The sequence below is a fragment of the Mesocricetus auratus genome, unplaced genomic scaffold (genome assembly GCF_017639785.1).
Source record: "Mesocricetus auratus isolate SY011 unplaced genomic scaffold, BCM_Maur_2.0 Super-Scaffold_100013, whole genome shotgun sequence".
NCBI classification, from domain to species: Eukaryota; Metazoa; Chordata; class Mammalia; order Rodentia; family Cricetidae; genus Mesocricetus; species Mesocricetus auratus.
Genome location: NW_024429196.1, coordinates 53,750,667 through 53,775,769, shown reverse-complemented (window position 1 = coordinate 53,775,769; position 25,103 = coordinate 53,750,667). Strand labels below are relative to the sequence as shown.

At 40.6% G+C, this 25,103-nt stretch overlaps 1 protein-coding gene across 1 annotated transcript in view; it reads left to right on the top strand.

The window, feature by feature from the left end:
* Window positions 1-25,103, top strand: part of Gmds (GDP-mannose 4,6-dehydratase) — a 516,914-nt gene that overhangs the window by 417,870 nt on the left and 73,941 nt on the right. Inside the window, exon 9 of the mRNA XM_040755777.1 lies at window positions 4,354-4,450. Coding sequence (XP_040611711.1) covers window positions 4,354-4,450 — 97 coding nt within the window. The remainder of the gene's footprint in view (window positions 1-4,353; window positions 4,451-25,103) is intronic.

Here is a 25,103-nt window from a genome sequence, read left to right as displayed (position 1 = left end):
TAATAATCCTTGGTTTTCTGGTTATGTTTGAAAATGGGGGTCTAAGAAGCTAATTGGGAGTTATCTGTGTCACTATGGGGTGACCTGACAAGGCCATTTAGGTATAAAGTCTCTGATGCCCAGGGGACACCTCCCAGTCTACTCTTTGGAAGGAAGTAGACCTGACTGCCACCTGCTGGAACATGGACAGGAATCTCAGCCCTCGGCATTCATTACACTTCCTGTTTTCAGTATCTGGACCTACCCTTCCCTGGACCTCTGACCTTCAGTCCAGTGACCTTCTTCACCAGTTTGGGTGATGCAGTTGCCCACTGAGGAAAAGGGGGGAGATGAGGAACAAGTTGCTCTCCCTGAGCGTGCTAGCATTTCTGCAAATGCAAACGGGGTTCATTCATTCTCAACTCTCCCACTGTAGCTTCTGCTGTGTCTTCTAGCACTCATTCATCTTCTAGCTTTCAAAACTGGACTCTTCTAGTCTCTTCCCTGTTCTTTCAGCCCTCATGAATGTACTGATTTTGAAAGGAACCCATGGGATGAACAAACCATCATCTCTTTTCAGATACTGGCGGGTCTTCCAGGATCCTTCTGTTTTATTTCCTGCAGTAAGCACTGCCTCATCCTCCTGTAGCCATATGAAACAGCCTGTCTTGAAGTTAAATATTGAATTTCTGGGACTTCCCAGTCACAAAGAGAAGTTTTGCCTCTCAGGCATCAAATGCAGTAGTCCTAAAATTGATTTCTTTCTCTTGTTACCTCAACAGGACTCCTGGTTGAGTAGATTTCTTATTGTGCTGATAATGGAACCCAGGACCTTGAACATGAAATGCAAGCACTGTACCCCTGAGCCACAAGAAATCCTTAGCCCCATAAGTTAGTGTTTTTTATGTTTATTTTTAGCATCTATTATACATAGTTATATAATAATGGGTTTCATTGTGACATTTTTATACACAGGTATGATATGTTTTTATCATATTCACTTCCATTACTTTTTCTTGTTCCCCTAACAGTCTTGCCGACCTCCTTCCTCTTATTATCTAGTATTATCTAGTCTCTCCTTCTGGTGTCTGTGTGTGTGTTTCATTAGAGCTGTTTACAGGCACATGGATAAGGATTTGTTTACAGGAAAATGGGTACCTTGCCAGTGACTTTACCACAGAAGAAAATATTCATTGGCTAGATTTTAATAGAACCTTGTCTTTTTCATTGGAGTAGTTTGGTTACTCTTCTTTCTTTCTAGTTTTTTTTTATTTCTTTTTTTTCTAATGCTTATTAAGAACTGACAATTTAGTTTTAAAATTGAATTATACAGGATCCCTGCCTAAGGAGCTGCCAATCTAAATTAGTAGGTAGTAATTCCTGTTAATTAGCTGAATCCTCTATTCCCTGTCAAGACATGGTCATTTCTTTGACACTGAAGTTCTGCTTTGAGTTATAGCCTTGCTTGTTAGGACAAGTTAGCTATTACCGTTCATGTGTTAACACAAGTGTTTCTTGTATTGTAACTGAATGATTTTGGCCCTTGGCAGAAACTTTTGCTTAGTACCTTCATGCAAATCTAGTACAAGTGAGAAGATGGTTTCTTTGAACTCGTTCTGCTGTGACCCATTTCATGGTTTCCATTTGATTTTTCAGTATGACTGAATCAATTATGGAGGGCAAGGCTGTTTTGACTGTAGTCAGCAGTTTATAAGCTGGAAGCCCAGCAGACAGTGTTCAGACAGCCACAAGAAAGGCTTGTTGGGTTCCTGGACCCAAAAGTGCCAAAGTCACATTAACCCCAAGCCTGCCTGCCAGTAGGCTTGCACTTAATGATCTCCTGAGGTGAGGAGTAGCTTTCCTTCAAACTTTCCCCTTTTGACTAGTGTTAGAAGTCTCAAGTGTTTGTTGTGATTGCAAACCAACCACAGAGAAACAGTAGTCAATTCTAAATTCTTGTTCATAACAATCTGCTGTAAATAAGAAGAAATGCATTATGTGTAAAGAGTGCTTGCCTCCAGTCGTGATGGCCTGAGTTTGATCCCTGGAATCCACATGGTAAAAACAGAAAACCAACTCTCAAAAGCTGTCTCCTGACTGTTTCTCTCTCTCTCTCTCTCTCTCTCTCTCTCTCTCTCTCTCTCTCTCTCTCTCTCTCATACGCACACACACACACACACACACACACACACACGGAGAGGGACAGAGAGAGAAAGGGAGAGAGAGAGAATAAACAAATGTAAAAAAATGCTGTCTTTCATGACTATGAAAGATGCCAGGGCCAAATGCACTGAATCATAGGAATAGCTCTGACCTTGGCCCAAAGCCCAGCTGATACCTGCTCTTTACTGGCCTTGAGGAAAAGGATTTTTACAAATTCAAAGGGTAGCTTGGGAGAAAAGAGGTGAAGTGGAAGAAATGCTGTCAGGGGGAGTATATACCTTAAGTCAGTTTAGCTGCAAATGGGGGGAAATGTCATGAATGTTGTTTCTGTTAGCCCTTTGGCTCAGCTGGAAACACTTTCCTAGAGGTATCTGTTAGGACTATGTCTCTTTGTACAGTATGAAATGTAGACAAAAAATATTATGGCTAAAAATGTCTAGTAAATATGGCATGTTCTTTTGTTTATTGAAAGCTTAATCAACAAGATTCTACCAAAATAGCTTTACAGTTAGATTCTGATTCCCCAAAATTATGACAACCAAATATCCTTTTTTGTGAGGTATACTCAAGAGAGACAGTGAGGGTTGTCAGTATGTCAGGCCATCCCTTTTCTTCCCAAAACACCTGCACACTGTCGTGATGTGAGTTTTTCAAACAAATTGCTTTGAAGTTTTCTACTCTATATTACTTGTCAAATTATCTATCCAACATTTAAAAGTTAAGCCCAATGAGTAGATTACCAGATACTTATGTTTTGGTTGATCAAGATACAATTTATGGGAAGGTGACTGCTTATATAGTTTATATAGTTTGACATAGTATACAATTATTCTCTGTGTCAGGGAATTCAGCAAACCAGCAAACTGAATATTCCTTCAATAGACATATAGTTCCCCTCTCCTGCCAAGAGATGACTTGACAAATACTGATATCATTAATCAAAAATAAAGTTTGTGAGCCCAGGCTATACTCATCCTTTTTTGAAATATCACCTTCTTCAGTATTTAATGTTCATTATCAGAGGTATCTGTTACATAGTAAAGTAGCCATGGATGTTCTTTCCTTCCATTTGGTCCTCTCAGGGTGATCTGGGAAGCACACAAAATCATCTGTGTTTATCCCAGCTGACAAATTGAACTCATTCTAAGGATAAACACTGAAATTAAACTTGTCAGATTGTTTTTCATTTCTTTCTTTGCCAAAAAAAGGTAAAAAATAAACTTTATAGTATATTCTTTTATTGGGATATTAGATTATAGAAATCCCAAGGTCAGAAGTAAATCAAGGGCTTTCTCTTCCGTTTTTCTCTTTTCTGGGGAGGTCACTATATTGCCCTTGAATCTAAGGTCTCCTGATCCCTGACCTAACCTCCCAAATAGTTTGAATTACAGATGTGAACAACCAGGCCCAACTCTAGTTGTTCCATTCATGAAAAATAAGAACATAAGGCAGGTAAGTAGAGTTTCCTATGAAAAGCTGCTCTTGGAGCCTAGGAGCATATGTATCCTATACAGTGTACATCTGGAGGGTCATGGTGGGTCTATCCTTCCTGTTGGCAACCTCAAATGTTTAGTGAGGTAAACTCCAGTTCCGGAACATCCCAGGCAAGTCAGGGAGATCATGCTAGAGGACAAGAAATGAACAACTAATTGTATACTTTGGAGAGGCTTCCTCATCCGTGGTGAAGTGATGAGGCCTCCATCATGTCATGTGCACATGATGACCAGATGAACATGTGACCGGCAAGGGATAGAACTTCTCATGAAATAGGGTGCACAGACTGATACTAAGTGTGCCTAAAATACGAATGAAAAGGAAAGTAAAGGGGAAACTGAATGACAATAATTAATTCACAATAATTGACTACAAAGAATAATCTATAAAATACAAAAAAAAACCCTTTTAAGACCCCTAAAAGCTATCCAATTCCTTTTTTTCCCCTCATCTATTTATGTCTAAAGTCTCAGTTTTAAATTCATTTTGATTTTTCTTTAAAAGGAAGGAGTGGGGTGGTGAAACTTCCTTTCAAACAAATACAGAAAGTTTTGAAAGCCACAATTGCTGTAATAACAAGGTTGAGGGCGGGCCTACCCCTGCTGTTAATGCTCTTATGCCCTCCTGCAGGGAGAAGACAGGCAAGCCATCCTGAGCACCACAGTGTGGCCACATGCTACCAAGCAATTAAGAATTGATTGTTTGTCTTCTTTGCAGGTGGGAAGGAAAGAATGAAAATGAAGTGGGCAGATGCAAAGAGACCGGCAAAATTCACGTGACTGTGGATCTGAAATACTACCGACCAACTGAAGTGGTAAGGACTCCCTCACCACCCAATGTGTAACCACATTTGGCCAGCTGGCTGGGAAAATGCCCTCATGGAATGCCTGCTGCCAACCTTCAAAGATCTGTAACACACCTTACTGGCATACCCCACAGGGCACTTCCCAAACGAGAACAGGGAGAATTAAGTTTGAGATACCATTCTCACCACAAAAATCCATTGTTCTGTAAAGAAAAACAAGAGTAAAACACACCCAGGAAAATAGTTCATTTCAGAATGGAGAGCACAGTTTGGACAAATCTCATCTCATTGGTCTGAGGAATGATCTGTGATGCCCACAAGATATCTGCTTTACCAACCCCTAGACCTGCAGGGTTTCTAGGGCCAGAAGCCATTTTTACCTGCCACCTGTCTTGCTAGCTATGTGTGCACACTCTCACACAAGTCACTAACATGCTTATGCATCTGGCACAAAATCACACGCGCATAAGTCATGAAAGACCTGCCTCACACTATAAGGCTCGGCTCAGATACCATCCTATCCACGGATCCTTTTCTAGCCAGTATTCTACTACCACTAACATTTCTCCATTGTCTTTGTAATTGCCTTGTACACTCTAGGAAGCAGGTTTTTAACCTTCCTAATGCTGTGGCCCTTTAATATAGTTTCTCGTGTTGTGGTGACCCCCAACCACAAAATTATTTTTGTTTTTATTCCATAACTATAATTTTGCTACTGTTATGAATCATAACATAAATATTGGTGTTTTTCAGTGGTCTTAGATAACCTCTGTGAAAGGGTCATTCGACCCCCAAGGAATCACAACCCACTGGTTGAGAACCATTGCTGCAGGACCTGTTATAATCATTTGTTTTCATGTTTTTCTCCTTTTGCCAGACTCTAAATTGTTTGACGATAGAGACTTTGGGGAGAAAAAAGGGCAAAAGTCTAACAAGACAGTTGTTTAATACTGCCTGACTGGTAGGTAGACAGATAAATTTTTAAATAGAGAAGTTCCCATATTCAGAAAGAATTTAAGGGCCAGGGAAATGGCCCAGTGGGTAAAGGTGCTTACTGCCAAGGCTAATGGCCTGAATTTGATCCCCAGAACCCACATGGCAGAAGGAAAGAACAAAACCCTGACAGTTGTCCTCTGACGTCCACATGCATGTATTAGACTATACGCATACGTATGTACACAATCATTTTTTAAAAAAGAGAAATAGATTGTTAGTGTCAGTAGTATACACTGCTAGTACAAAACATCTTCTGTTCTAAGTTTATATAAATGTATGACATCACTGCTTTAATGTGATCCTTACTCATTATGATGACAAAACTAAAGGTATTTAAAATGAATTTCCAAAGATAATGGAAAGTAGGGTCTTCAGAGAGAGGAGGTCAGGAAGTGTATAGTGAGTGACTGTGGAATAGCACCGCTAGAACTTTTTTTCTCTGGGTTGTGAACCAAATTCTGGTGTGTCATACAACTTTCAATGATTGGGAAAAGCCAGTGAAGACATATTAAAAGTGAAATGTGTGGTCGTTGGCCACTCTTTGAAATGTGTTGTTTTATGTTGTTCCCCCCCAAAAGGGCTGTGCCCAGTGTGTGCCTCTTACACACAAAATGAAATCCGACAAAGGAAGCGAAGAGTGGCTTAGGAGAGGTAGGGCTGTGGAGCCCTGTATTGTCCCCACAGGGCGTGGCCACGCTTTGATACAGAGAGTAATTGTTCTTTGCTAATGGTGAGTGGGTGTGCCTAGGAGAGGATGTGCCTGTCCCTGGGGGAGGAAGATACTAGCCACGCTGCTGCTGACACAGCAAGGATCTCCTCTAAAGCCCCTGTCCTAAAGGGCTGTAAGGGCACCATTTCTCTAACATACTTCACAAGTCATATTTAGGGACATATTTCTCTTCTCACAAATAAAGATGGTCACTTCAGAGTGGAAGCTACCTTGACAGCAAAAACCTTGTTCTCATAACCACTTAGACATGGCTCTTTCTCTAACACCAAAATAGTTTCAAAAACTAGGAAGTCATTAAGAATGACTTGTCTGTCATTCTCATTTAGGCAAGGTGTGGGATTGATAAGGACCCAGAACAAAAGAATTTGTAGAACAGGAAGAGGACCCTCTGACTAACAAGGCTGTTCTTGAATTCTCACGGACCCCCTTTCCTGCCCTGCTGCATCCCTCCCTTCCCACTCTTTGTGCATTCAAATGCTATCATCCTACCTGTTCTGCAACTCTCTTGACACCAGCATTGTTAAACATAAGAGTGGTGTCTGATTTCATATGCGCGCTTGCTGCCCCTTTACCCAGGGCTGACTCTCCCACAGATTCCCTTCACTGCAGAGTTATAGATCTTATTCTGTGTTTCGTCCTTCTGAGCCTGTAGGCTGCATTCACTTCGTTTACCACACTTCACCCCCCCCCCACCGTATTCAATTGGCTGTGCTTTCCTTCCATAGTGAAACTAAACTTTTAACCCCATTCCTCAAAACAAGTTCTCTGAAACTTGGATCAACCTGAAGTGACAGGCTTTCTGTGGAGTTGCCTCCAGGGTGACAGTGTTCTTCCAGTTGAAAGATGACTACATTATAAATAAGCTTTTTTCCAAATATGGAACCCTGTCACCCGTAAGAACTCACTTCCTTTGAGTCCAGCCTTGGAGACACATGAAATGAGTAGACTCTAAGAAGTAAAGGAAGAACAGATATTGATTCCTCTATCCAAACTAGTCCTTTCCTTCTGAGAGGCTTAGTCTGTCCTGTTTGTCCCAGGGGCTTCTTGTAAGGCTTCTGTATTAGCATGAAGGGTATATTTCTTCTGAATCAAGGGTTCCAACTCGTGATTAGAGCTGAATGTAGTCATGTCTTTTGGTGCCCTACCTATGAGTCTTTATGACTCCTTTGGTACTGAGGAGTTTTGCTGACACAGAAAGCTTAGGCTGGGAAATGAAGCTTTCCACTTCCCACTGCCTCTGAGTTCAGAGGATTCAGTGATGGCGATATAGATGCCTGAGTCCTGTGATACTTGGGGCTACTGCCTTGGGCTGGATGATAGCTCAGTGTAAATCCCTTTTCTGCATGTGCAAAGCCCCAGTTTCCATCCCCAGACCTGTAAAAGAAAACACTCCTGCCTTACATGTAATTTCCTTACATATACTTAGTGACAGATTTATTACACAATATACTCATTTCTGATTTTATTTTTTGTGTATGGGTGTTTTGTCTGAATGTATGTCTGTGTACCCATGGTGCCCATGGAGGTCAGAAGACAAGGAAGAATCTCCTGTAACAGGAATTACAGCCAGTTATTAGCTGCCATGTGAGGGCTATGAGTCAAACCCAGATCTTCTGGAAGAATAGCAAGTACTCTTAACCACAGAACCATCTCTGCAGCCCCAGTGTTTATTTCTAGAAGAAAGTCATATTCTGTTAAATGTGGGCCTTTGACCAAACTGTCTGCATTTTGCCCCTGTCAGTTACTAGATGTATATATATATATATATATATATAAGACCTTAGGTGACTTACTTACATTTCTCAATGTTTCTGTTTCTTCACTATTAAAAATATGATTAATTATAGAATTTTTAAAAACAATTATTTGAGGATAAAAGGAGACAGTTATAGTATCTGACAAAAATAAGTATCTAATACACTAGCTGCATTCATTTCTTATTTATTCATTCCCTACACTCCTAGACTCTGATAATGCAATGGTGAACAGACTGACTCATCCTCAGTAAATGTGGTAGATATGTAGATGCCATCAGTCTGAAAAGTAGACTGTCACCATCAGAAATATGTGCAAGGGTCACTGATGCTTCAGCTACTCTGTGTTGTGTGTATGTGTTATAAAGTATGTATTAAATTATATATTTAAACATCAATGCTTTTTCTGTCTTGGTTTTTATCCTTTTGTTTTTTCTTAACATTCTGTAGCTGTTCAGTGTTACAGACATACCAAAAAAATATTGACCTAATATTTCCAGAACTACAAAGATATCTTCTTTTTCTTTAAAAATTTTTAATTTGAAGAATTCCAAAAAGAGAAAATAATCTACTATCCGTCCCTTTGTGCCAGATTTTTTTTTTTTTTTTTGGTTTTACAAGACAGGGTTTCTCTGTATTGTTTTGGAGGCTGTCGGTCCAGCCTCAAACTCACAGCGATCCGCCTGCCTCTGCCTCCCAAGTGCTGGGATTAAAGGCATGCGCCACCACCACCCGGCTTATGCCAGATTTTTAATGACATCAAATGACCAGATCAGTGCACCAAAAAGAAAAAAGTATTTTGCTTTGTTTTCATTTAAACTACCTGAAATCTATTTTCCTTTTTTTTTTCTGTAGAGAACTTTAGGAAATGACCAAAAATCAAGTCTTTTTCTCAAAAAAAGAAAATAAAGGAAGAAAGACAAAAAGAAAGAAAAAAAAAAGAAAAATACCTTGGCTTAAACTCTCCTGACATTTATTAGCATTTCCCTCTCACAATCCCATTAATATTTAACTTTCATTTTCTTCCCATTGTGTTTTTATGTCCTTGGTTATGATTGAGGTTTTTTTTTATTTAGACATCTTAAATTCATTTCTAATTGCTATAGATATTGAGGGAAAACTTCATGGATTACTGTATAAAACTAAGAAGGCAGTAACTTCAAAGAAGACCATCAGGCCAGCTAGCTTTCCTCCAGTGAGAGCATGTGGCCTGTTCCTAATCAAATTACCATATGCTTGCCGAGTTGTCCCCTCTGCCCCTCATAAACTTTTCCTAATATTTTTCTGTAAATGATGTTAAGCTAAATGGCCTATAATTGCTTGCTCTATCTCATAGCCTTGTTTAGAATAATGGTATGTAACACTTTCCAGACCTCAGGAATCTGATCTGTCATCAGAGGATGTGTATAAGTAGCAGTTCAAGCGTCCCTCCACTCTGTCACTAAGTACCTGGGGTAAAAAGCACTTGTGTTCACCCAGCTGGCCTTTTGTCCTGAAACTCCCCTGCCCTCTTTGCTGTTCTCACCACCTTCTCACACTTGGCTCTTAGGACAGGAAATGAGATCCCTCTGTGCTATCCCTCGCTCCAACCCTGGTGGTGGTCGGCCCATGGATTAGGTCCTGATCCTGTGACCTTAAAGTTCTCATGCCCCCTTCCATTCCTGCTTGCTTTTGTTCTTTGCTCTGACTGGTGAGAGCTGAGGTCAGAGGAGGCATAGAGACCTGATTATGGGCTAGTGCATCTCTTCCGGCACTGCTGGACCTGTAAAAGAGCTAGGTTCAGGAAGGTCCTTGCAGCTTTAACATCTTGCCACACTCTGCTTTCACAGCTACGTGACCGTCCCTGGTTGGGATGCCGTCAGTAGTACCCAGTCATAATGCTTCCTCTTCTGAAGTATTCTTGGGCTTCTCACTACTCAATTTTATAAATAGTTTATATCTCTAAATCACTGTTTATTTTTTTAAGCCTCCCTCTTAGGCTCCTCATTCTAATCTTTATATCCTTCCTTAATCACATTGCCCTTTCCTGCCCCTTTCCTTCCTTGGACTTAACCAAAAGAGCTTTAAATTTCAATCTCCTCAGTTGATTCTCAAATATTCCACTGTGTGTTTTCTATCCTTCATAAAATCGCATTGGAAACCCTTGGGGGCATATACCTTTCCTGCTGAAGCCTGTGATCGTTCCCTGCAGCTGGCCCCCTTGAGAGCAATTCATATCTAATGAAATAGCAATTATAATTGTGTACACAGTATAGTGTCTTCAGCTTTTCTCCTGCCTCATATATTTTCTTATAATATCATTAAAAACTCAAAAATCTATCTATACAGCTATATACATTCCATTACTTATTTTTTTTATTTATCCTTAAGCTTAGCTGATATTCTTATTGTCAGTACTTTTATGACTTGCAACAGTAGTGAACCTCTATGGAATCTGTTCCCTTTTCAATATATAGGGGACAGCCTTTTCAATATATATAATGAATACATATATATATATGTATGTATTACACACACATACATATATATCCAAGTAATGACTATATTCATTTATAATACTAATACTGACTGTTTCACATCTACTAAATAATTTCTAGAATGTGTTTTAGCATCTACCTGTTTACTGCAGGGACAACAGTTAGTCTGAGCTTGACTCATGCTTAGATTAGCTTTGATGTGTTATTTAGCACTCCATTACTATGACAAACACCAGAGAGAAGCAATTTAAAGGAGAGATTATTCTGTCTCATGGTTTCAGCCCATGGCTGGCTCACTCTGTTTCTGAGTTGGTGGTGAAACAAAGTGCTGTGGCAAAGGCTGAGCTGAAGTAGAGCTGCTCTCCTTATGACAACCAGACAGAGAGAGAACAGGAAGGAAGAAGAGGTGTCAGAGAGAAGGTGGGGACAAGGTATGTCACAAATGACCTTCCTCCCTAAGTAGCCCCACTGCCCAATAATGCCATGAATCTACTAGTGAAAGAATCAATTGATCCTATGGGAGACCTCCAATCCAATCAACTCTCAATGATTGAATCATCCAGTGTGGTACCAAGCCTTACAACAAAAGCCTTTTGGAGGACACTTCATGTGCCACTCATAGCTTATGAATCACCTAGAGTGCTGCAGTTTCCTATGAGAGATCAGTCTGTGGCCAGGCAATTGCCTATGCCATCTTTCTCACTCCAGTAATTATTCTGAAATTTAAACATATACATCATTTACTATTCTTTAAAATCAACAATGCTCTTTCTGTTCTACCAAGCCATATTTGCCTTCTGAATTAACTAATCAAAGCAAAACAAAACAAAAAACACTGTTCATACAGGCTTTTTTTTCCTCTGGTTTTTCAATACAGGGTTTCTCTGTGTAGCCTTTGCTGCCTCTGAACTCACCCTGTAGACTCAGAGATCCACCAGCTTCTGCCTCCTAAGTGCTGGGATTAAAGGCGTGTACCACCACTGCCCAGCTCATAGAGGGTTTATAAGGAATATTGTTTGTAGTACTGAAGCATTCTTATCTCACCCTATCTGCTTTATGCTTTCAATAAGGTTATTATTCTGTTGTTGTTGTTTGTTGTTTTGGTTTTTGTTGTTGTTGCTTTTGAAACAGGGTTTCTCTGTGTCACCCTGGCTTCCCTGAAACTCACTCTATAAACCAGGCTGACCTTAATTCAGAGATCAGACTGCCTCTGCCTCCAGAGTGATAAGATTAAGGGCATGCACCACCACCAGGCTAAGGTAATAATTCTTTACCAAATGTAATTTCTTCTTATCATATTCTTCCTTTGGGGAACAGTTTTATTTAATATTCATCTGTTTATGTGTATGGGTGTTTTGCCTGCAGCTACACCTGCATACCAGAAGAAGGCATGGAATCACATGGGACTGCAGTTATAGATGGTTGTGAGCTGCCATGTAGGTGCTAGGAATTTAACTTAGGGCCTATGAAAGAGCAGCCAGTGCTCTTAACTGCTGAACCATCTCTCAAGGTCCAATTTGGAAAGAGTCTTGCTGTGCAGGTATCAAGTATCCCGGGTCTACTAAATGTAGCCTATGCATCTCCTTTAGGCTATACCCTACTGTCCCTCTGGATGTTTTCCTTTGCCTTGCTCCTTGAACCCTTGGCTCAGGAGTCTGGTTTTCCATTTACTGTTACTTCTACTAGTAAAATTGATATGTCATCTGGCTAATTTTCCACAAGGCTGCAAGGTGAAATATCCACAAATGATTATTCTTTGATATAGCTCTGATCTGCCTCATGAACAAGAATGTTCAACATGTGGTTCCATTGACCTTTGTTCACGGATAAGCATTGTCCTTGACAGAAAAATTGAGTTTATGTGTTTTGTCATGCAGAGATAAATGACTAGTTTCCTGGCTGAGTCAGGTGTGCTCTGCTTCATGAAAACTGGTGTGAGAATGCTAGACTAAAAGCCTAGCTGAGAGTAAACATGAGTGGAGTACAGGGAGTAAAACATATTTTGGGCTTTAGTGTTCATTGCAGGAATCCTGTAGATTTTTTTAATATTTAATTTTATATGTATAGGTATTTTGCCTACATGTATGCTCAGTACCCTCAGAGGCCAAAAGAGGGCATTGGGTCCCCTGGGGCTAGAGTTATAGGTAACTGTCAGCTACTCTGTGGGTGCTGGGAATGAAAACTTTGTCTGCTGGAATAGTAATCAGTACTCTTAGTCACTGAGCCATCTCTCCAGTCTCCCCATAGATATTTTAAATACCATTCTGATTTATCTTCACAGTTTCTTAATATTGCATCAAGATATATATAAAAGGACAAAGTGTTGTATATGATTGAGGTCTTAGAGATCCAGTGGCAAGAGTATTTACTGAATTCCTGTCATGGAAACTAGGTCTAATTGTAACATCCTGAAGCCAAACAGCAGAGACTACAGAGCTCCAAGGGAAGATTGACAAGGCTTTCACTGATATAGGGCAATGATGGTGAGAAAAGCAGGCCATTGCAAAGATGAGGCTGTGTAATTAGAGATCAGCAGGAACAGCAGCATGTGGGGGAACAGCCTGAGCAGAGAAAGACACCAGTACCAGAGAATGGGCGAGTGAGGGACAGCCCAGGTAAGAGGTTAAGGAGAAAACTGGCTTGCAGGGGAATGACCATATCACATTGAGGATATCCATGTGGCAAGAGCAAAAAGGCAGACTGGGCAGGAGGCCTAGGGTAAAGGAAGGAGGTCAAGACTAGGGTCAGATGTACAAGAGGCATGAGTGGAAGCTGTGAGATGACCTCCCCAAAAGAGCATTTCTGGAAGCACAGGAAATTGGGGTGGGAGAGTAAACAGAGGGAATTAGTCTCAAATCCAGGAAGATCTGAAGTCCAAGAGGTGAGTCTTTAATCCCAGCACTCAAGAAGCTGAGGCAGGCAGATCTCTGTGAGTTTGAGGCTAGCCTGGTCTACATAGCTAGTTCCAGGACAGCCAGGGCTATGTAGAGGGACCTTGTCTCAAAAATAACCAAAACACCACACACACACACACACACACACACACACACACACACACACACACACGCACGCACGCACGCACGCACGCACGCACGCACGCATTTGTATCCCAGATGCATAAGCCCAGATAAAACTGTCTACCTTCAGGAGCTAACATGTTTCTATTAGAGGGTAGATGGGGACAATAACCCAACTCAGGTAAACTGAGTTCCACAAGTAAGCGGTGCATAATTATTACATATATTGCCTAGAATTTGAGTTGGAGGTGTTTTAGAGTCTAGAAAATAAAAGGGCTGTGCAAATCTTAACTTCTTGTGCTCTGTATTATCTTTTTCATTAGCCTACTTGTTAATTATCCTCCTCATCCTCATTTACTCTTGTGAGGTCAGTAGATATCAAAGGACGCTTCTAAAACTTGGTCTTCAACTCCTAAGATTTTCTTTTAAGTACTTACTTTACACTTAGACAACCTAATATAAGGAGAAATAGCAGCTATTTAGTACTGGCAGATCTGTTATCCTGGATTCAGGGCTAAGAGGAGGATCATGGAAAAGGTAGGATCATGCTGCACTATTAACCCTCTTCTGATTCTGCCTACACTGTGTATTCATGAACTTTGTGAATGGTGCTAAGATAATATTCTTCTTCTGCTCCTACAGCTTTAATGTCCCCATCAGGTGAAAGCAGCCACCCAGGACAGCTGACTGACATCCACTCAGTATTTACCTTAACAACCACCCCCTTCATTTATGTTCACTTATGCTCATCAGTGTTCCAAAAGCATGTCTGTGCTTGTGGCTTGTGCCTTAAAGATGTCCCTTCAGTCATCCAAAAGTATGGGTTTGATTTCCTGTTGCTGCTATAACAAATTACATGAACTTCTAAACTCTGTTAGCATGAACTCCTGTCATTTAATAGAAGGCAGTCAGAAATCCATAACTTGGCTAAAATCAGATTGTTTACAGGGTCATGTTCCTTCTAGAAACTCAATGGAAGGTTTTCTGTTCATTACTAGGATGTTTATTAGTTGTTCAGAAAGCATGTCAGAAATCACATTGAGTAGGAAGGTAGGACATTGACAGTGGCTCATTGTCCATTGATTGATTCATAATATCCACTTTCGCACATACAAATGGATAACAGACATTCATGAAGTCAGAGGGAGATCCCTCCAAAGCCCCAGGACCAACTTCCTAATGAAAGAGAAATTGAAAAGTAGGTTTGATGAATTTTCTATCTAAAGGGAGTCAGAAATCAGGAAGGGAAAGGAAGGCTGCTTCCAGTTGAGTAGGAGATGCCACTATTATATACCAGCAGTTAGACTCAGGCTGCCAGGAAGCCTAAAAAGGAGCTGGCCATCATATCACCCCACCCACCCTTGCCTAACCTCTTATCTGTCCTGAAGCAAGTCCCTTTGTCTGCACCTCTGGCAGATGTGGTCTTATAGATGTCTCTCCCTTTCCTTTGTACCTTCTCTTCTTCCTATATTTTCTTCCTTTATTTTAACCTCCTTTTGTTCTTCCCTTCTCTTCACTTCATGCTGGGTCTTCAAGCCAGCCATATGACTTTCTTATGCTTCACATAGCACAGCTGATTCTGAGACCAGCAACCTGTCTTTTGATAACTGCCATCTGACTCTGATGTGCTCAAATCCTAGAGAATGTCCCCTCCATTGTTCCATTAAGCTAGTTAAACACTTTTGTGTTTGAGACAGAGTCTTAAACAGTTCCCAGCTGTTCTAGAAATTCAAAGACAGAGTGGAGAGAACCTTCCTTGCATGAGAGAATTGTTTATATCATAAGCAACAGTCCTTAATAGTCCTTTTAAGAAAATCATGCTAAAGACACTTTGAATTTTCGTTTTTACATATTCCTTGGTGTTGTAATAAGAAGTTTCCCTCTCTTACAGGGATTTTGTTGAGAACTAATTTGATTCCAAGTTTCTTAGTGATGTTAGATAGTTTGCATTTTAAAGCCAGGTTGTTCCCAATCAGTTTTAAAAATAGGTGGGACAAAAGTGTTCTTAACATAATCATCTGCTGGAACTTGGGGACTATGTAAGTTTTCTATGAAACAAGTTGATAAGACTTATTTGTTTCTGAATGAATCTTCATTTCAGATTATTAGAAAGAACTGTAGTTCCTTATTAGAATTGTATTTGAAAGAAAATATAGTGTTAATTTGAATATATCTTATATCCTTATTTTGTAAATATATATGTCTCAACACCTTTAGTCCCAGTGTTCATACTTTAGGTGATCTTCTAAAGGCTCCTGGCCTCTCTTTACTTCTGTTTTCTTTCTGTGATGTAGCAATGGATATATTGACCTGTGACCTCAGTGGACACATTATAGACGTGAGTGAATTCTTAGTTTTGAGGTACTGTACAAAGGTCAAACTCTTGGTGAAGCTCTCACTACCTGAAGCAAAATCAGCTGACCCCATTGTAGATAGAGCACTTGCCTGTCATAGTAGGATGTGTCATTTTTACCTGGGCAGAGAATGAAAGAATGTGTACACATCAACAGAGAGCCACTCGAATGGTTTCTAGTCAACTCCAGTATCACCAAAATCACTCAGTAGTATATTAAATTATAATGAAATTAAAATAGCAGAAGGAAAAGAAAATTCTCTGGTTTTCTTTCCATTTAATATTTTGTAGTAAAATGACTGCAAATGTTCATTTCAAGCGTGTGTGTGTGTGTGTGTGTGTGTGTATTAAACCTTTAAAATATCCTGATTCCATCTTTAAACCCTTCTACCTATATATTCTTCTCTGCTAGTTTTTTCATTTTGTGACCCTTGCCTTCTATCATTTTTCTAGATATACTCATATATTTTCTTATGTTCTAAAATTTTGCCTTCATAGTTTCCCTATATCCATCCTTGCCATTTTCTCTTTAATTTATTCCAGTCATCTTACACAAGCTCAACCTGAGTTATTTTTGGTTCTTCTTCATAGGGAGAGCTGGTGGTGGCAATAGTGAAGGCAGCCCTACCCTATAATTTCATCAGAGTAAGGTGCCTCTGCCCCCACAATATGAGGACAGAGTGAACAGTCTGAAAACATCTGTGGATTAGGGGTACTGTACCAATAATATCATACATACAAAGGGCATCTTAGGTGATTCTATATTAAGAAAGCATCTTGCCAAAAATGTTAATTTTCAGTAAGAGCCCAAAGAAATAGCCCTTTTGGACCTACTGATCAGATGAATGGAGGGGACATGGATCAAAACAGTAATTTTCCTTTTGGTTCCTTGTGCTTCATGCTGCCAGCTATGTCTATCACTTTATATAACATGTGTTAGTGTATGAGTATGGGGCATAGGGAAGTCCATTAATCCAATCCTATTTTCCTGTTGGAGAGATGAAATACTGTCTTGGTGAATCAGCACCTCCTACTTGTCTCAAAGGTGGGATGATTGCTTATGCCAATGCATTGTCTCCTCATTCAGCTGATGAGAAGGGGAGTGGGAGGCAGCCACAGGGAGGAGACTCTGAACAAACAGTCTAAGTCCTGGATCCCAATGTGGGTGGGTGGTGGCTGCCAGGAGCAACCAGGGTTTGTGACCAGTCGTCACATGTGATGCTGAGCAACCTTACTAAGTGATTCCAGAAAGGAGGTGAAAAGATAACACAGGAATCCACTGGAGAAATAGGACGTTGTAGTCGGTGCAGAGAGCAGTGACTAAAGGGGTGTTTCTAATCAAGGTTTCATTTAACTCATCTAGGAAAAGACTAATGCCTTCCCCATTGTTCATGTTTATCTCTAAAACATATTATAGAGTTAGTTGCTTATCCACTGACAGTGTTCACAATGAGTCTACCATGGTCCTTCCATCTTCTAAGTCTCATGTCAGTGGCTGGCTCTGTACAGTCTATGTTAACAGAATCATGTTTTTGAAGAAGCATAAATTCAATGGTGTAGTTTTCAAACAGCTTTACCTATCTGCTCTCTGCCCCCATTCACTGCTGAACATTTGTCACTTTCTGATTCGTATTACTTTGTCTTTACCTCTTCCCCAATTAAATAATATTTATATTGTTCTTCTATCAACCTCTGTTGAAATCCAAACTTAACAAAAACTTTGGCTTACTCTAAATAGCCTCCTTTCCTTCTCTCTCTCTCTCTCTCTCTCTCTCTCTCTCTCTCTCTCTCTCTCTCTCTCTCTCTGTGTGTGTATGAGAGAGAGAGGTGCATGTGAGAGTGAGAAAGAAGGACCATTTTTGTGAAAGATTTCAACTCTTTTTGTTTTCTTTCTTCATCTTTATAGTTTGTCAGTCAGTTTAACTTTATTTCTGATCCTAATTGGAGCTATCATGGGTTGATGATAAGTCACCATTTATTCTGCATACTCTATCTGTTTGAGTAAGTTTTCACCCCAACTTTGCTAAGATTGTTTTGGGATTTTTTTAAACTTATGAACCATTGGCAATGATGTTGGTTTATTCATCCGAATGAAACAATGAAAGATACTTTGGTCAAGATAATTGGGGGTAAAAATAGAAGACAGCATTGCTAAGTTATGTGTTTGGTTACCTATATCTTCAACTCTGCACATCATCTCATTTTCCTCAGCATATGAATAAAGAATGATCTTCTAAATTTCACTAAACAGTTTGTGAATGTGTTGAGATTATATGATAAAAGAGATTATTGAGAATCAATGTGATTTCTATCAAAGAAAAGGACTCCTCAAAGGGGTCTGACTTAATCTGCATAAATTATCCATCATCATTTCTGTCTGTCAGAATCTTCAAACCCTTACCTACCTCCTTTTTTCTCTTGATCCTAGATTCTGTTTCCAAGTGGTGGAGAGGGTTAAAGAGGAATTCACCATCATGGGATGTGTCAGGCATTAGTTAAAGGTCAGGTGAGAACTTAGTCAAGGTTTGCAGGGTGTGTTCTGTTGACTGCTGCAAAGCAGACATCACATAGCCAGAATGTCAGCCCCAAATGCCCACTGTATCATTTTCCATGCCATATTCTGGATGGCTCTCCACAAGTTTCCCTAGTCACTTCTAATGCAAGAAAGGGAATGACAGGCAGCTTGGTTCCTTAGATGCAGATAGACTGTTCCTGTGGAGATAAACAAGGTGATTTACAAACCATACCTGCACTTACTTTATGTGAAGAATGCTAAGGGGAACACCAATACCACAGGCCATATGCTTAGGAAGTTCATTGTGAAAGGGGCAAGATGAGTTTCTCTTTTATTTCCCGCCAGTGTTTCATTGTGACTTAAAGTTAGAACCACTATAAATATAGTCCTAGTTTTTACCATGAGTTCTTAGAAGATGACCTAGGACCCATTTCTCCCCAGGCAATGCTACTAACCTAAGTAGAGTTACTGTCATATTTTGTAAAGGATCACCACCTTAGTCAACAGTTCTTAAAGTGGTCCCTCAGACTCAGATAGAAAGCCATAAATGCCTACTTTGCCAGGGTTTGTCCTCACACCAGTAAGGCAATAATTTTGACAACCCAAGGCAACAAGAGTCTGAGAGGCCAGCTTCAAGGCCATCCAAGCATGTGCTTTTGAGCTGTGTGCCCTTGATCTCCATTCAGAGCAACGGAGATGCCTTAGCTATCTCTGACCCTTTCAGTTCCATTAACTTCATTGAAAATAAGATAAAAACTGCCTGGGGAAATGCTCAAAATTCAGCATTGTGTGTCTAATGGTAGGAGGGGTTTCATTACTTCCAGTCCCCCATGCTTAGAAAATCAGATTGCAGGGCCACCTATGGCCCCTCTCTTCTCTAACCCCAAGGTTTTGTCTTAGAATATATATATATATTTGTTGTTGTTGTTGATCATACTTATGCCTGTATCACTTCTGGTCTGTGGTTAGTCTTTCTCAAGTTTGTAGTTAAACTCTTTATAAACTTATATGGCTGCTAAAGAAGAGCTTGGTGTATCCCCTTACCCAATGGAACAAAAGGCTTATGCCCAACAGAGTTTGCATGTTGGACCTCACTTCGTGTACTGAATCACAGTTAAAACTAAACTGATGTTCTAATCTTAGAAGTCCATAGGCAGTCCTGGCTCTCCCTGCTCCAGCCCCTCTTATAGTTCAAGGCATCAGGTCTAGGGAGGAGCTCAGAGAACTAGTATGTTTTGCAGATGTGTGTAGCTACTCTGTGGTGAGGCCTCATGCAGCGGCTCCATATAATCCCTTAGTATGCTGTAGTTCTATTAGGCTGAGACCATGGCCATATTTACAGGTGAAGAAGAAAAGGCCACTAGCCATCTAAGTAGTAATGAATGACATGGATACATGTAGAAAAGAAAATCATGAATCTGCTGGGTATGTAACTGACGCATCTGATCTGTGAGGCAGATGGACTCTGTAGCAAGCCTGTAAGTAGACCTACTGGGTTCCTTGACCAGCCTTGGTGAGGTGTCTTGGGAATGTGCTCAGACTCTTCTCATCTAGTAGACAGTAGAATAGAAGCTGGGCAGTCTGAACCAAAGGCAAGGTGGCAAGCAGGGTGCAGGTGAGCAGCCCTGCTGCAAGAGGATTGATGAGCCGTGATGCTTTCTTGGGATAGATCCAACTTAACAGGAGCCCTGGCTTCAGAGACTTAGACATAGTAAGAGTAATTTTCAAGACCTGAAATCGTTTACATGAAGTTTACTTGTTAGTTTTGGGGTTTGGAAGTAATCTTTTTATATATAGATGTAATTTTTATCGACTATTTCCAGAAATGAATGTGTAATTAAGCAAGAGCTGCCACACAAGGCACTGACTCTTGGTTCTTAGGCTTTGCCTCAGCTAAGCCAGACAGAGTCACAGACTCTCTCTTTCCCCCCAAATCTCAAGTGCCTATTTTGATGTAATTTGCAGACTGACTTTTTCTAAGGTAAAATAATATACAATGTGTGTGTTGCCTGCATATATGCCTGTTTACCATGTGTGTGAATGTCTAGTGCCCATGGAGGTCAGAAGAGAGTGTCAGATCCCCTAGAACTGGAATTGCAGTTGTTGGTGAGCCACCATGTGGGTGATAGGTCCTCTTCAAGTCTTCTTAACCTCTAGGCCATCTATCTCTCCTGCCCCTCAGACTCTTATTTTGGCGCATACTCTCAGTTTCAACTCTAAATCCTATTTACAGCATTTTTTCAGGGTCATCTCTTTTTCTTTTCTTTAATGTGAATAAGCAGCTGACTCATTAGCTGTGTGTGCATAGCCAGCAAATCAAGTTCTTGCTATAGAAAATAGAGAGACCAGAGCCTTAACCATGTCACTTGTCATTTCTCTTCTGTGATGATCAGCTAAAAATATGAGTTAAATGAATCTGTTCCCTGACTCCTGAGGACAGGCAGTGAAGACCATTGTGGAGGTAGTGGATTGTGCCTTGATCTGAGGGTGTGGCTTCTTTTCCCTACCTTCTGTAGCATGGAACCTCCCTTTGATTTTCTAGCTCAGACCTAAGAATATTGTCTTTACTATCTTCATGAGGCCAAATGACTTCTCCAAGGATGTACTGTATGACACAGTCATTTGCCAGGCTATCCTTCACCATCCTTCCCTTCCCTGGGACCATGTTACCTGGGCTGTATATCACACATAATAAAACCCAGAGACAGATATTGGAGTTCAGACTGAAAATCAGAAAAACAAAGCAGCCAGCCACTATGGAGTTCTCACCTCTACCAATGCTCAGGCTGAAGGGGCAATCCACTGAACCTCAGATTGCATCTCCAGACTGTCGCACTGCTCTCCACCAAGCCTCTGAATCCTAGACTGACCCTCATATTCATTCACTCAGGCTGCAATGAGTTCCTGTCTACTCCCACCTTACATTCCTCTCTCCACCCAGCCATATCATGGCTGTCTCCATCTCCCTGGTGCTGGGATTAAAGGAGTGAGCTCTATTATTATTTTAGACTGATTCACTCTTATGTAGCCCTGGGTGGCCTTGAACTCAGAGAGATCCATTTGCCTATCTCTTGAGTCCTGGGATTAAAGATGTATGCCACCACTGCTCAGCTTCTATGGCTGAGGCTGGCTTTGCATTCTGATCCTTCATGCAAGCTTTATTAAATCATAAATAATGTATCACCGTAGGACTGCCTAAAATTTTTGTTCTTCTACCCCTTAGACCTTCGGGAATAGCTTCTCCCCAACTGCTACCCACCCCTTTCTCAGTTTTCTGGCTAGGACCTCACAAGCACTAAAGAAATGGACACTGCTTTCCTACTTCTCTGAAGACTGTCCTGTCTTGCTCAGTCTCTGGTGTACCTCCTTAGTAGACTGAAACTACAAACCATACTTGGACTTAACTTGGCATGACTACTTGTTCAGTTGGAGATCTCAGCTAGCTATGTGTCTACCAGCAGCATAGGCACCGAGCCTGGAGCCTCTGAACAATTTTCTGAGAGTGAGAAGTGTCAAGGCCCAAAGATGGCTCTTTGTCCTTTCTGTGTGTGACTGACACATTCTCTTACTGAGCAAAGCTACTTCTGAGTCACATTGAAAGGAAAGCCCAGGACCAGTGAGATGGCTCAGCAGATAAAGGTGGTTGCCACCAAGCCTGCCAACTTCTGACCTGCATATGGGGACAATGACATATGTGTGTGTGTGTATGTGTGCATGCGTGCACCACACACACTCAAATAAATAAAGTGTAAGAAAATTTTAAATGGATAAAAACTAAAAGAAAACTAGATCTGTGGGACACAGAATATGACTGGCCCTTTGAGTTTTCAGTGCCCAAGAGGTGTGATAAAGGCTAACCTGTTTGTTACTGTCTTTCTTTAAGGTACTCTTGGGATTTCTAGTATAGATCCTGACCTTTCAATTTAAAATATTCTGGAGCTGGGGCTATTCTAGGATTCAGTTGTAGCGCACTGGCCCAGCATGATTACTTCCCTGGGCTGATCGCTAACAGTGCCAAAAACAAAATAAAGAATACTCATCTAGAGAAGTTATAGTAGACAATGTAAACACACTTTGCCAAGTTCTAAAGCCTTACCCAACTGTGATCTGCTATTGCAGCCTCCTCTCGGGTGATGCCTTCAGCCCTAAACTGTGTTTTTAATATGCTTTCATGCTGCAGTGACTTGCTTGTCCATGTACAGAGCAGATTCAGACCCACTTATGTGGTATGTTCCTCCTAGATTGACAAGGCCTCAGGAGGGTTCTGATTGCAAACCCACTCCACCATCCCTCCCTTTACCCTTATCTGGCCTTTAGTTTCTTTGAGCACGCTTCACTGCTTGAAGGGAATGCTGCCTTACAGAAGGGTGACAACTCAAGTGTCAGAAAAGTTAAAGACTTCTAGTTATTTCCCTTTCTAGCTTTGAGATACATAAAGATTTTCCATGTTTTATTTCACATGTGTTTCTAAAAGTGGTGAATAAATGCCTCCCCTCTTGTCTTTCTGTTGTTAGAGGGGTATGGATGATCTCCTGATACTTCAGGATGCCTCATCTCTATGCTATTAAAGTTAAGTGAGTAGTGCATTTGTTTATTGTCTTCTCACTGTATCTTGTACTATTTATTAAAAAGTGTTTAAGAGTACTTAGTTATCCATGTGGGATGTAAGACAAGTCTAGTACAGGAACAAATTTTGAACTTGAAAACATCTTTCTTCCAGGAAGCTTATTTTAATGACAGTAGCACCACAGTACTTCCAATGAAAATCTGTTTTCCTAGTAACATATCTAGAATGTAGACAAAAATATTTTATCTGCACTTAATTACTGTGTATGAAATTATTGTCCATATATGTCACAAGTTTCACATCTGAATAATGATGATATGTGTCTCTCAGAAAGAGTGAAGACAGAGAAGACAAGAAGCCAGCAGTGTATTCCTAGCATATTATGCAAGCCTGTGCAAGGGCTGCCCTGAGGGAGACAAAGACACAAGGCTACATCTTTCCAGCTTCTTCCCACAAAGGGTAGCAAAGCTCTCAAGCACGGCCTTTGACAGAATTATCCCTAGTTCCTTCTCTCATTTTATGTCTCTTCAATCTGTCATTAAGTCTTCTTTACAAATAAGTATTTTTAAGCCATTTATAAATAGGTGAGTGCACAGATAAGTACTTTTAAAAATCAGAATCTTTTCAGCCCATTTTTACCTTAAAACCGTACAACTTGATTTTGTTTCTTTAAAGTCACATAAATTTGGTTAGCGGAGACGTGGTTCTGGTGGGTACCGTGGAGATGTAATTTTAATTCCTTCTATTCCCAACCAATAATAATATTGAGATTTTGAGTAAACAACATTTGAGAGGTACTGAAATCTGAGAGCCACTTAACTGCTAAAATACTACTCTGTTATCCACAAACCACCAGTTGTAAGTGCTTCCATGCCTGGTTCAGTTGACAGCAAGTGAATTTGGAAAGTTACAAGCTAGGAACCAGTGAGGGATGCCAAACGCTTCCTCGCCTTCCCCTGAAGTATTGGCATGAGCATTTGCCTTTAATTTCCTTTGACTTTTGAAATCTGTTGGATGACATGATGTCCAGCCACAGGGATCATTAAGCATAATGCTTCCCCTTAGTGCTAACATGCTTGGTGGAAAAGGAGATATAACAGATATGCAGTAGTATAGCCAAAATTGTGTGAGAATTCCTGTGTACAGGTGGGGTATTGTGGTCAGACACATCCCTATATATCCCTACAGGAGGAACCTTATTTCTGTGGAATTATTAGTGTCTGTGGTGTTCAGAAGATAGGCCTCCAAGGTGGCTCCTTATCTTTCTGTGTTTTCCATATGTTACTGGTGGATTCAAAAGACTTTCAAAACATGTATTCCTTTAATGAGGCCTCATGCTGTTCTTATCAGTTCATTATTATATCTTTCATAAGCTCCATGTTAGAACAAACAGGCAAGAAAATGTGAGCACATCTCTTGCCTCTCCTTCCCTTCATCACTCTGCCCTCTAACCTGAACCTTGATGTTTTGCCCTTTTGCCACTCAAACTCATTGCCCTTCACCTCTCACTTTTGGACCATCCTCCAACTCTGACTTGGCCTTTGCCCCAAACCCTTCTCAGAGCCACCAGCTTGATGCTGGCAGCATCCCCACAGACTGCCCTGTCTCCATTGCCCAACACCCACAGATATGTGGCGCTTTATGTCACTGTCTGGCTCCAGCTGGGGGTGATTTGGTGATGCCTGCTACCTCCCAGGACCTCAATTTCATCATCATTTCTATCCTCCTTATTTCCAGCCTCTCTCTAGAAACGGTACAATTTCCCAGGAATGTGATAAACATTTCAATCCCATGAGACTTGTGCATACAGCTCAGGCCTTCTGTAGCCCTCAGCCATCATTCCAAGGTACTTAAGAGTTACAAATATTTTCTCATAGTTCATTTGACTACAAAACATCTAACACAGGCCTATTTGTTGCCTTTTTTAAAATCATTTTGTTACATTTTGAGACAGGTCTCCCTTCTCCCTTTCTAGTCTTTGCTGGACTCAAACTTTCTGAATAAACCATGTTAGTTTCAAACTCATAGAGATGTGTATGCCTCTGCCTCCAAGAGCTGGGATTAAACGCATGTGCCACCATTTCTAGCAACTATCTTTTTTTTTAAAGATTGTCCTGTTTTTTTTAAAGATTTATTTATTTATTAGGCATACAGTATTCTTGTCTGCATGTATGCCTCCAGGCCAGAAGAGGGCACCAGATCTCATTTTAGATGGTTGTGAGCTACCATGTGGTTGCTGGGAATTGAACTCAG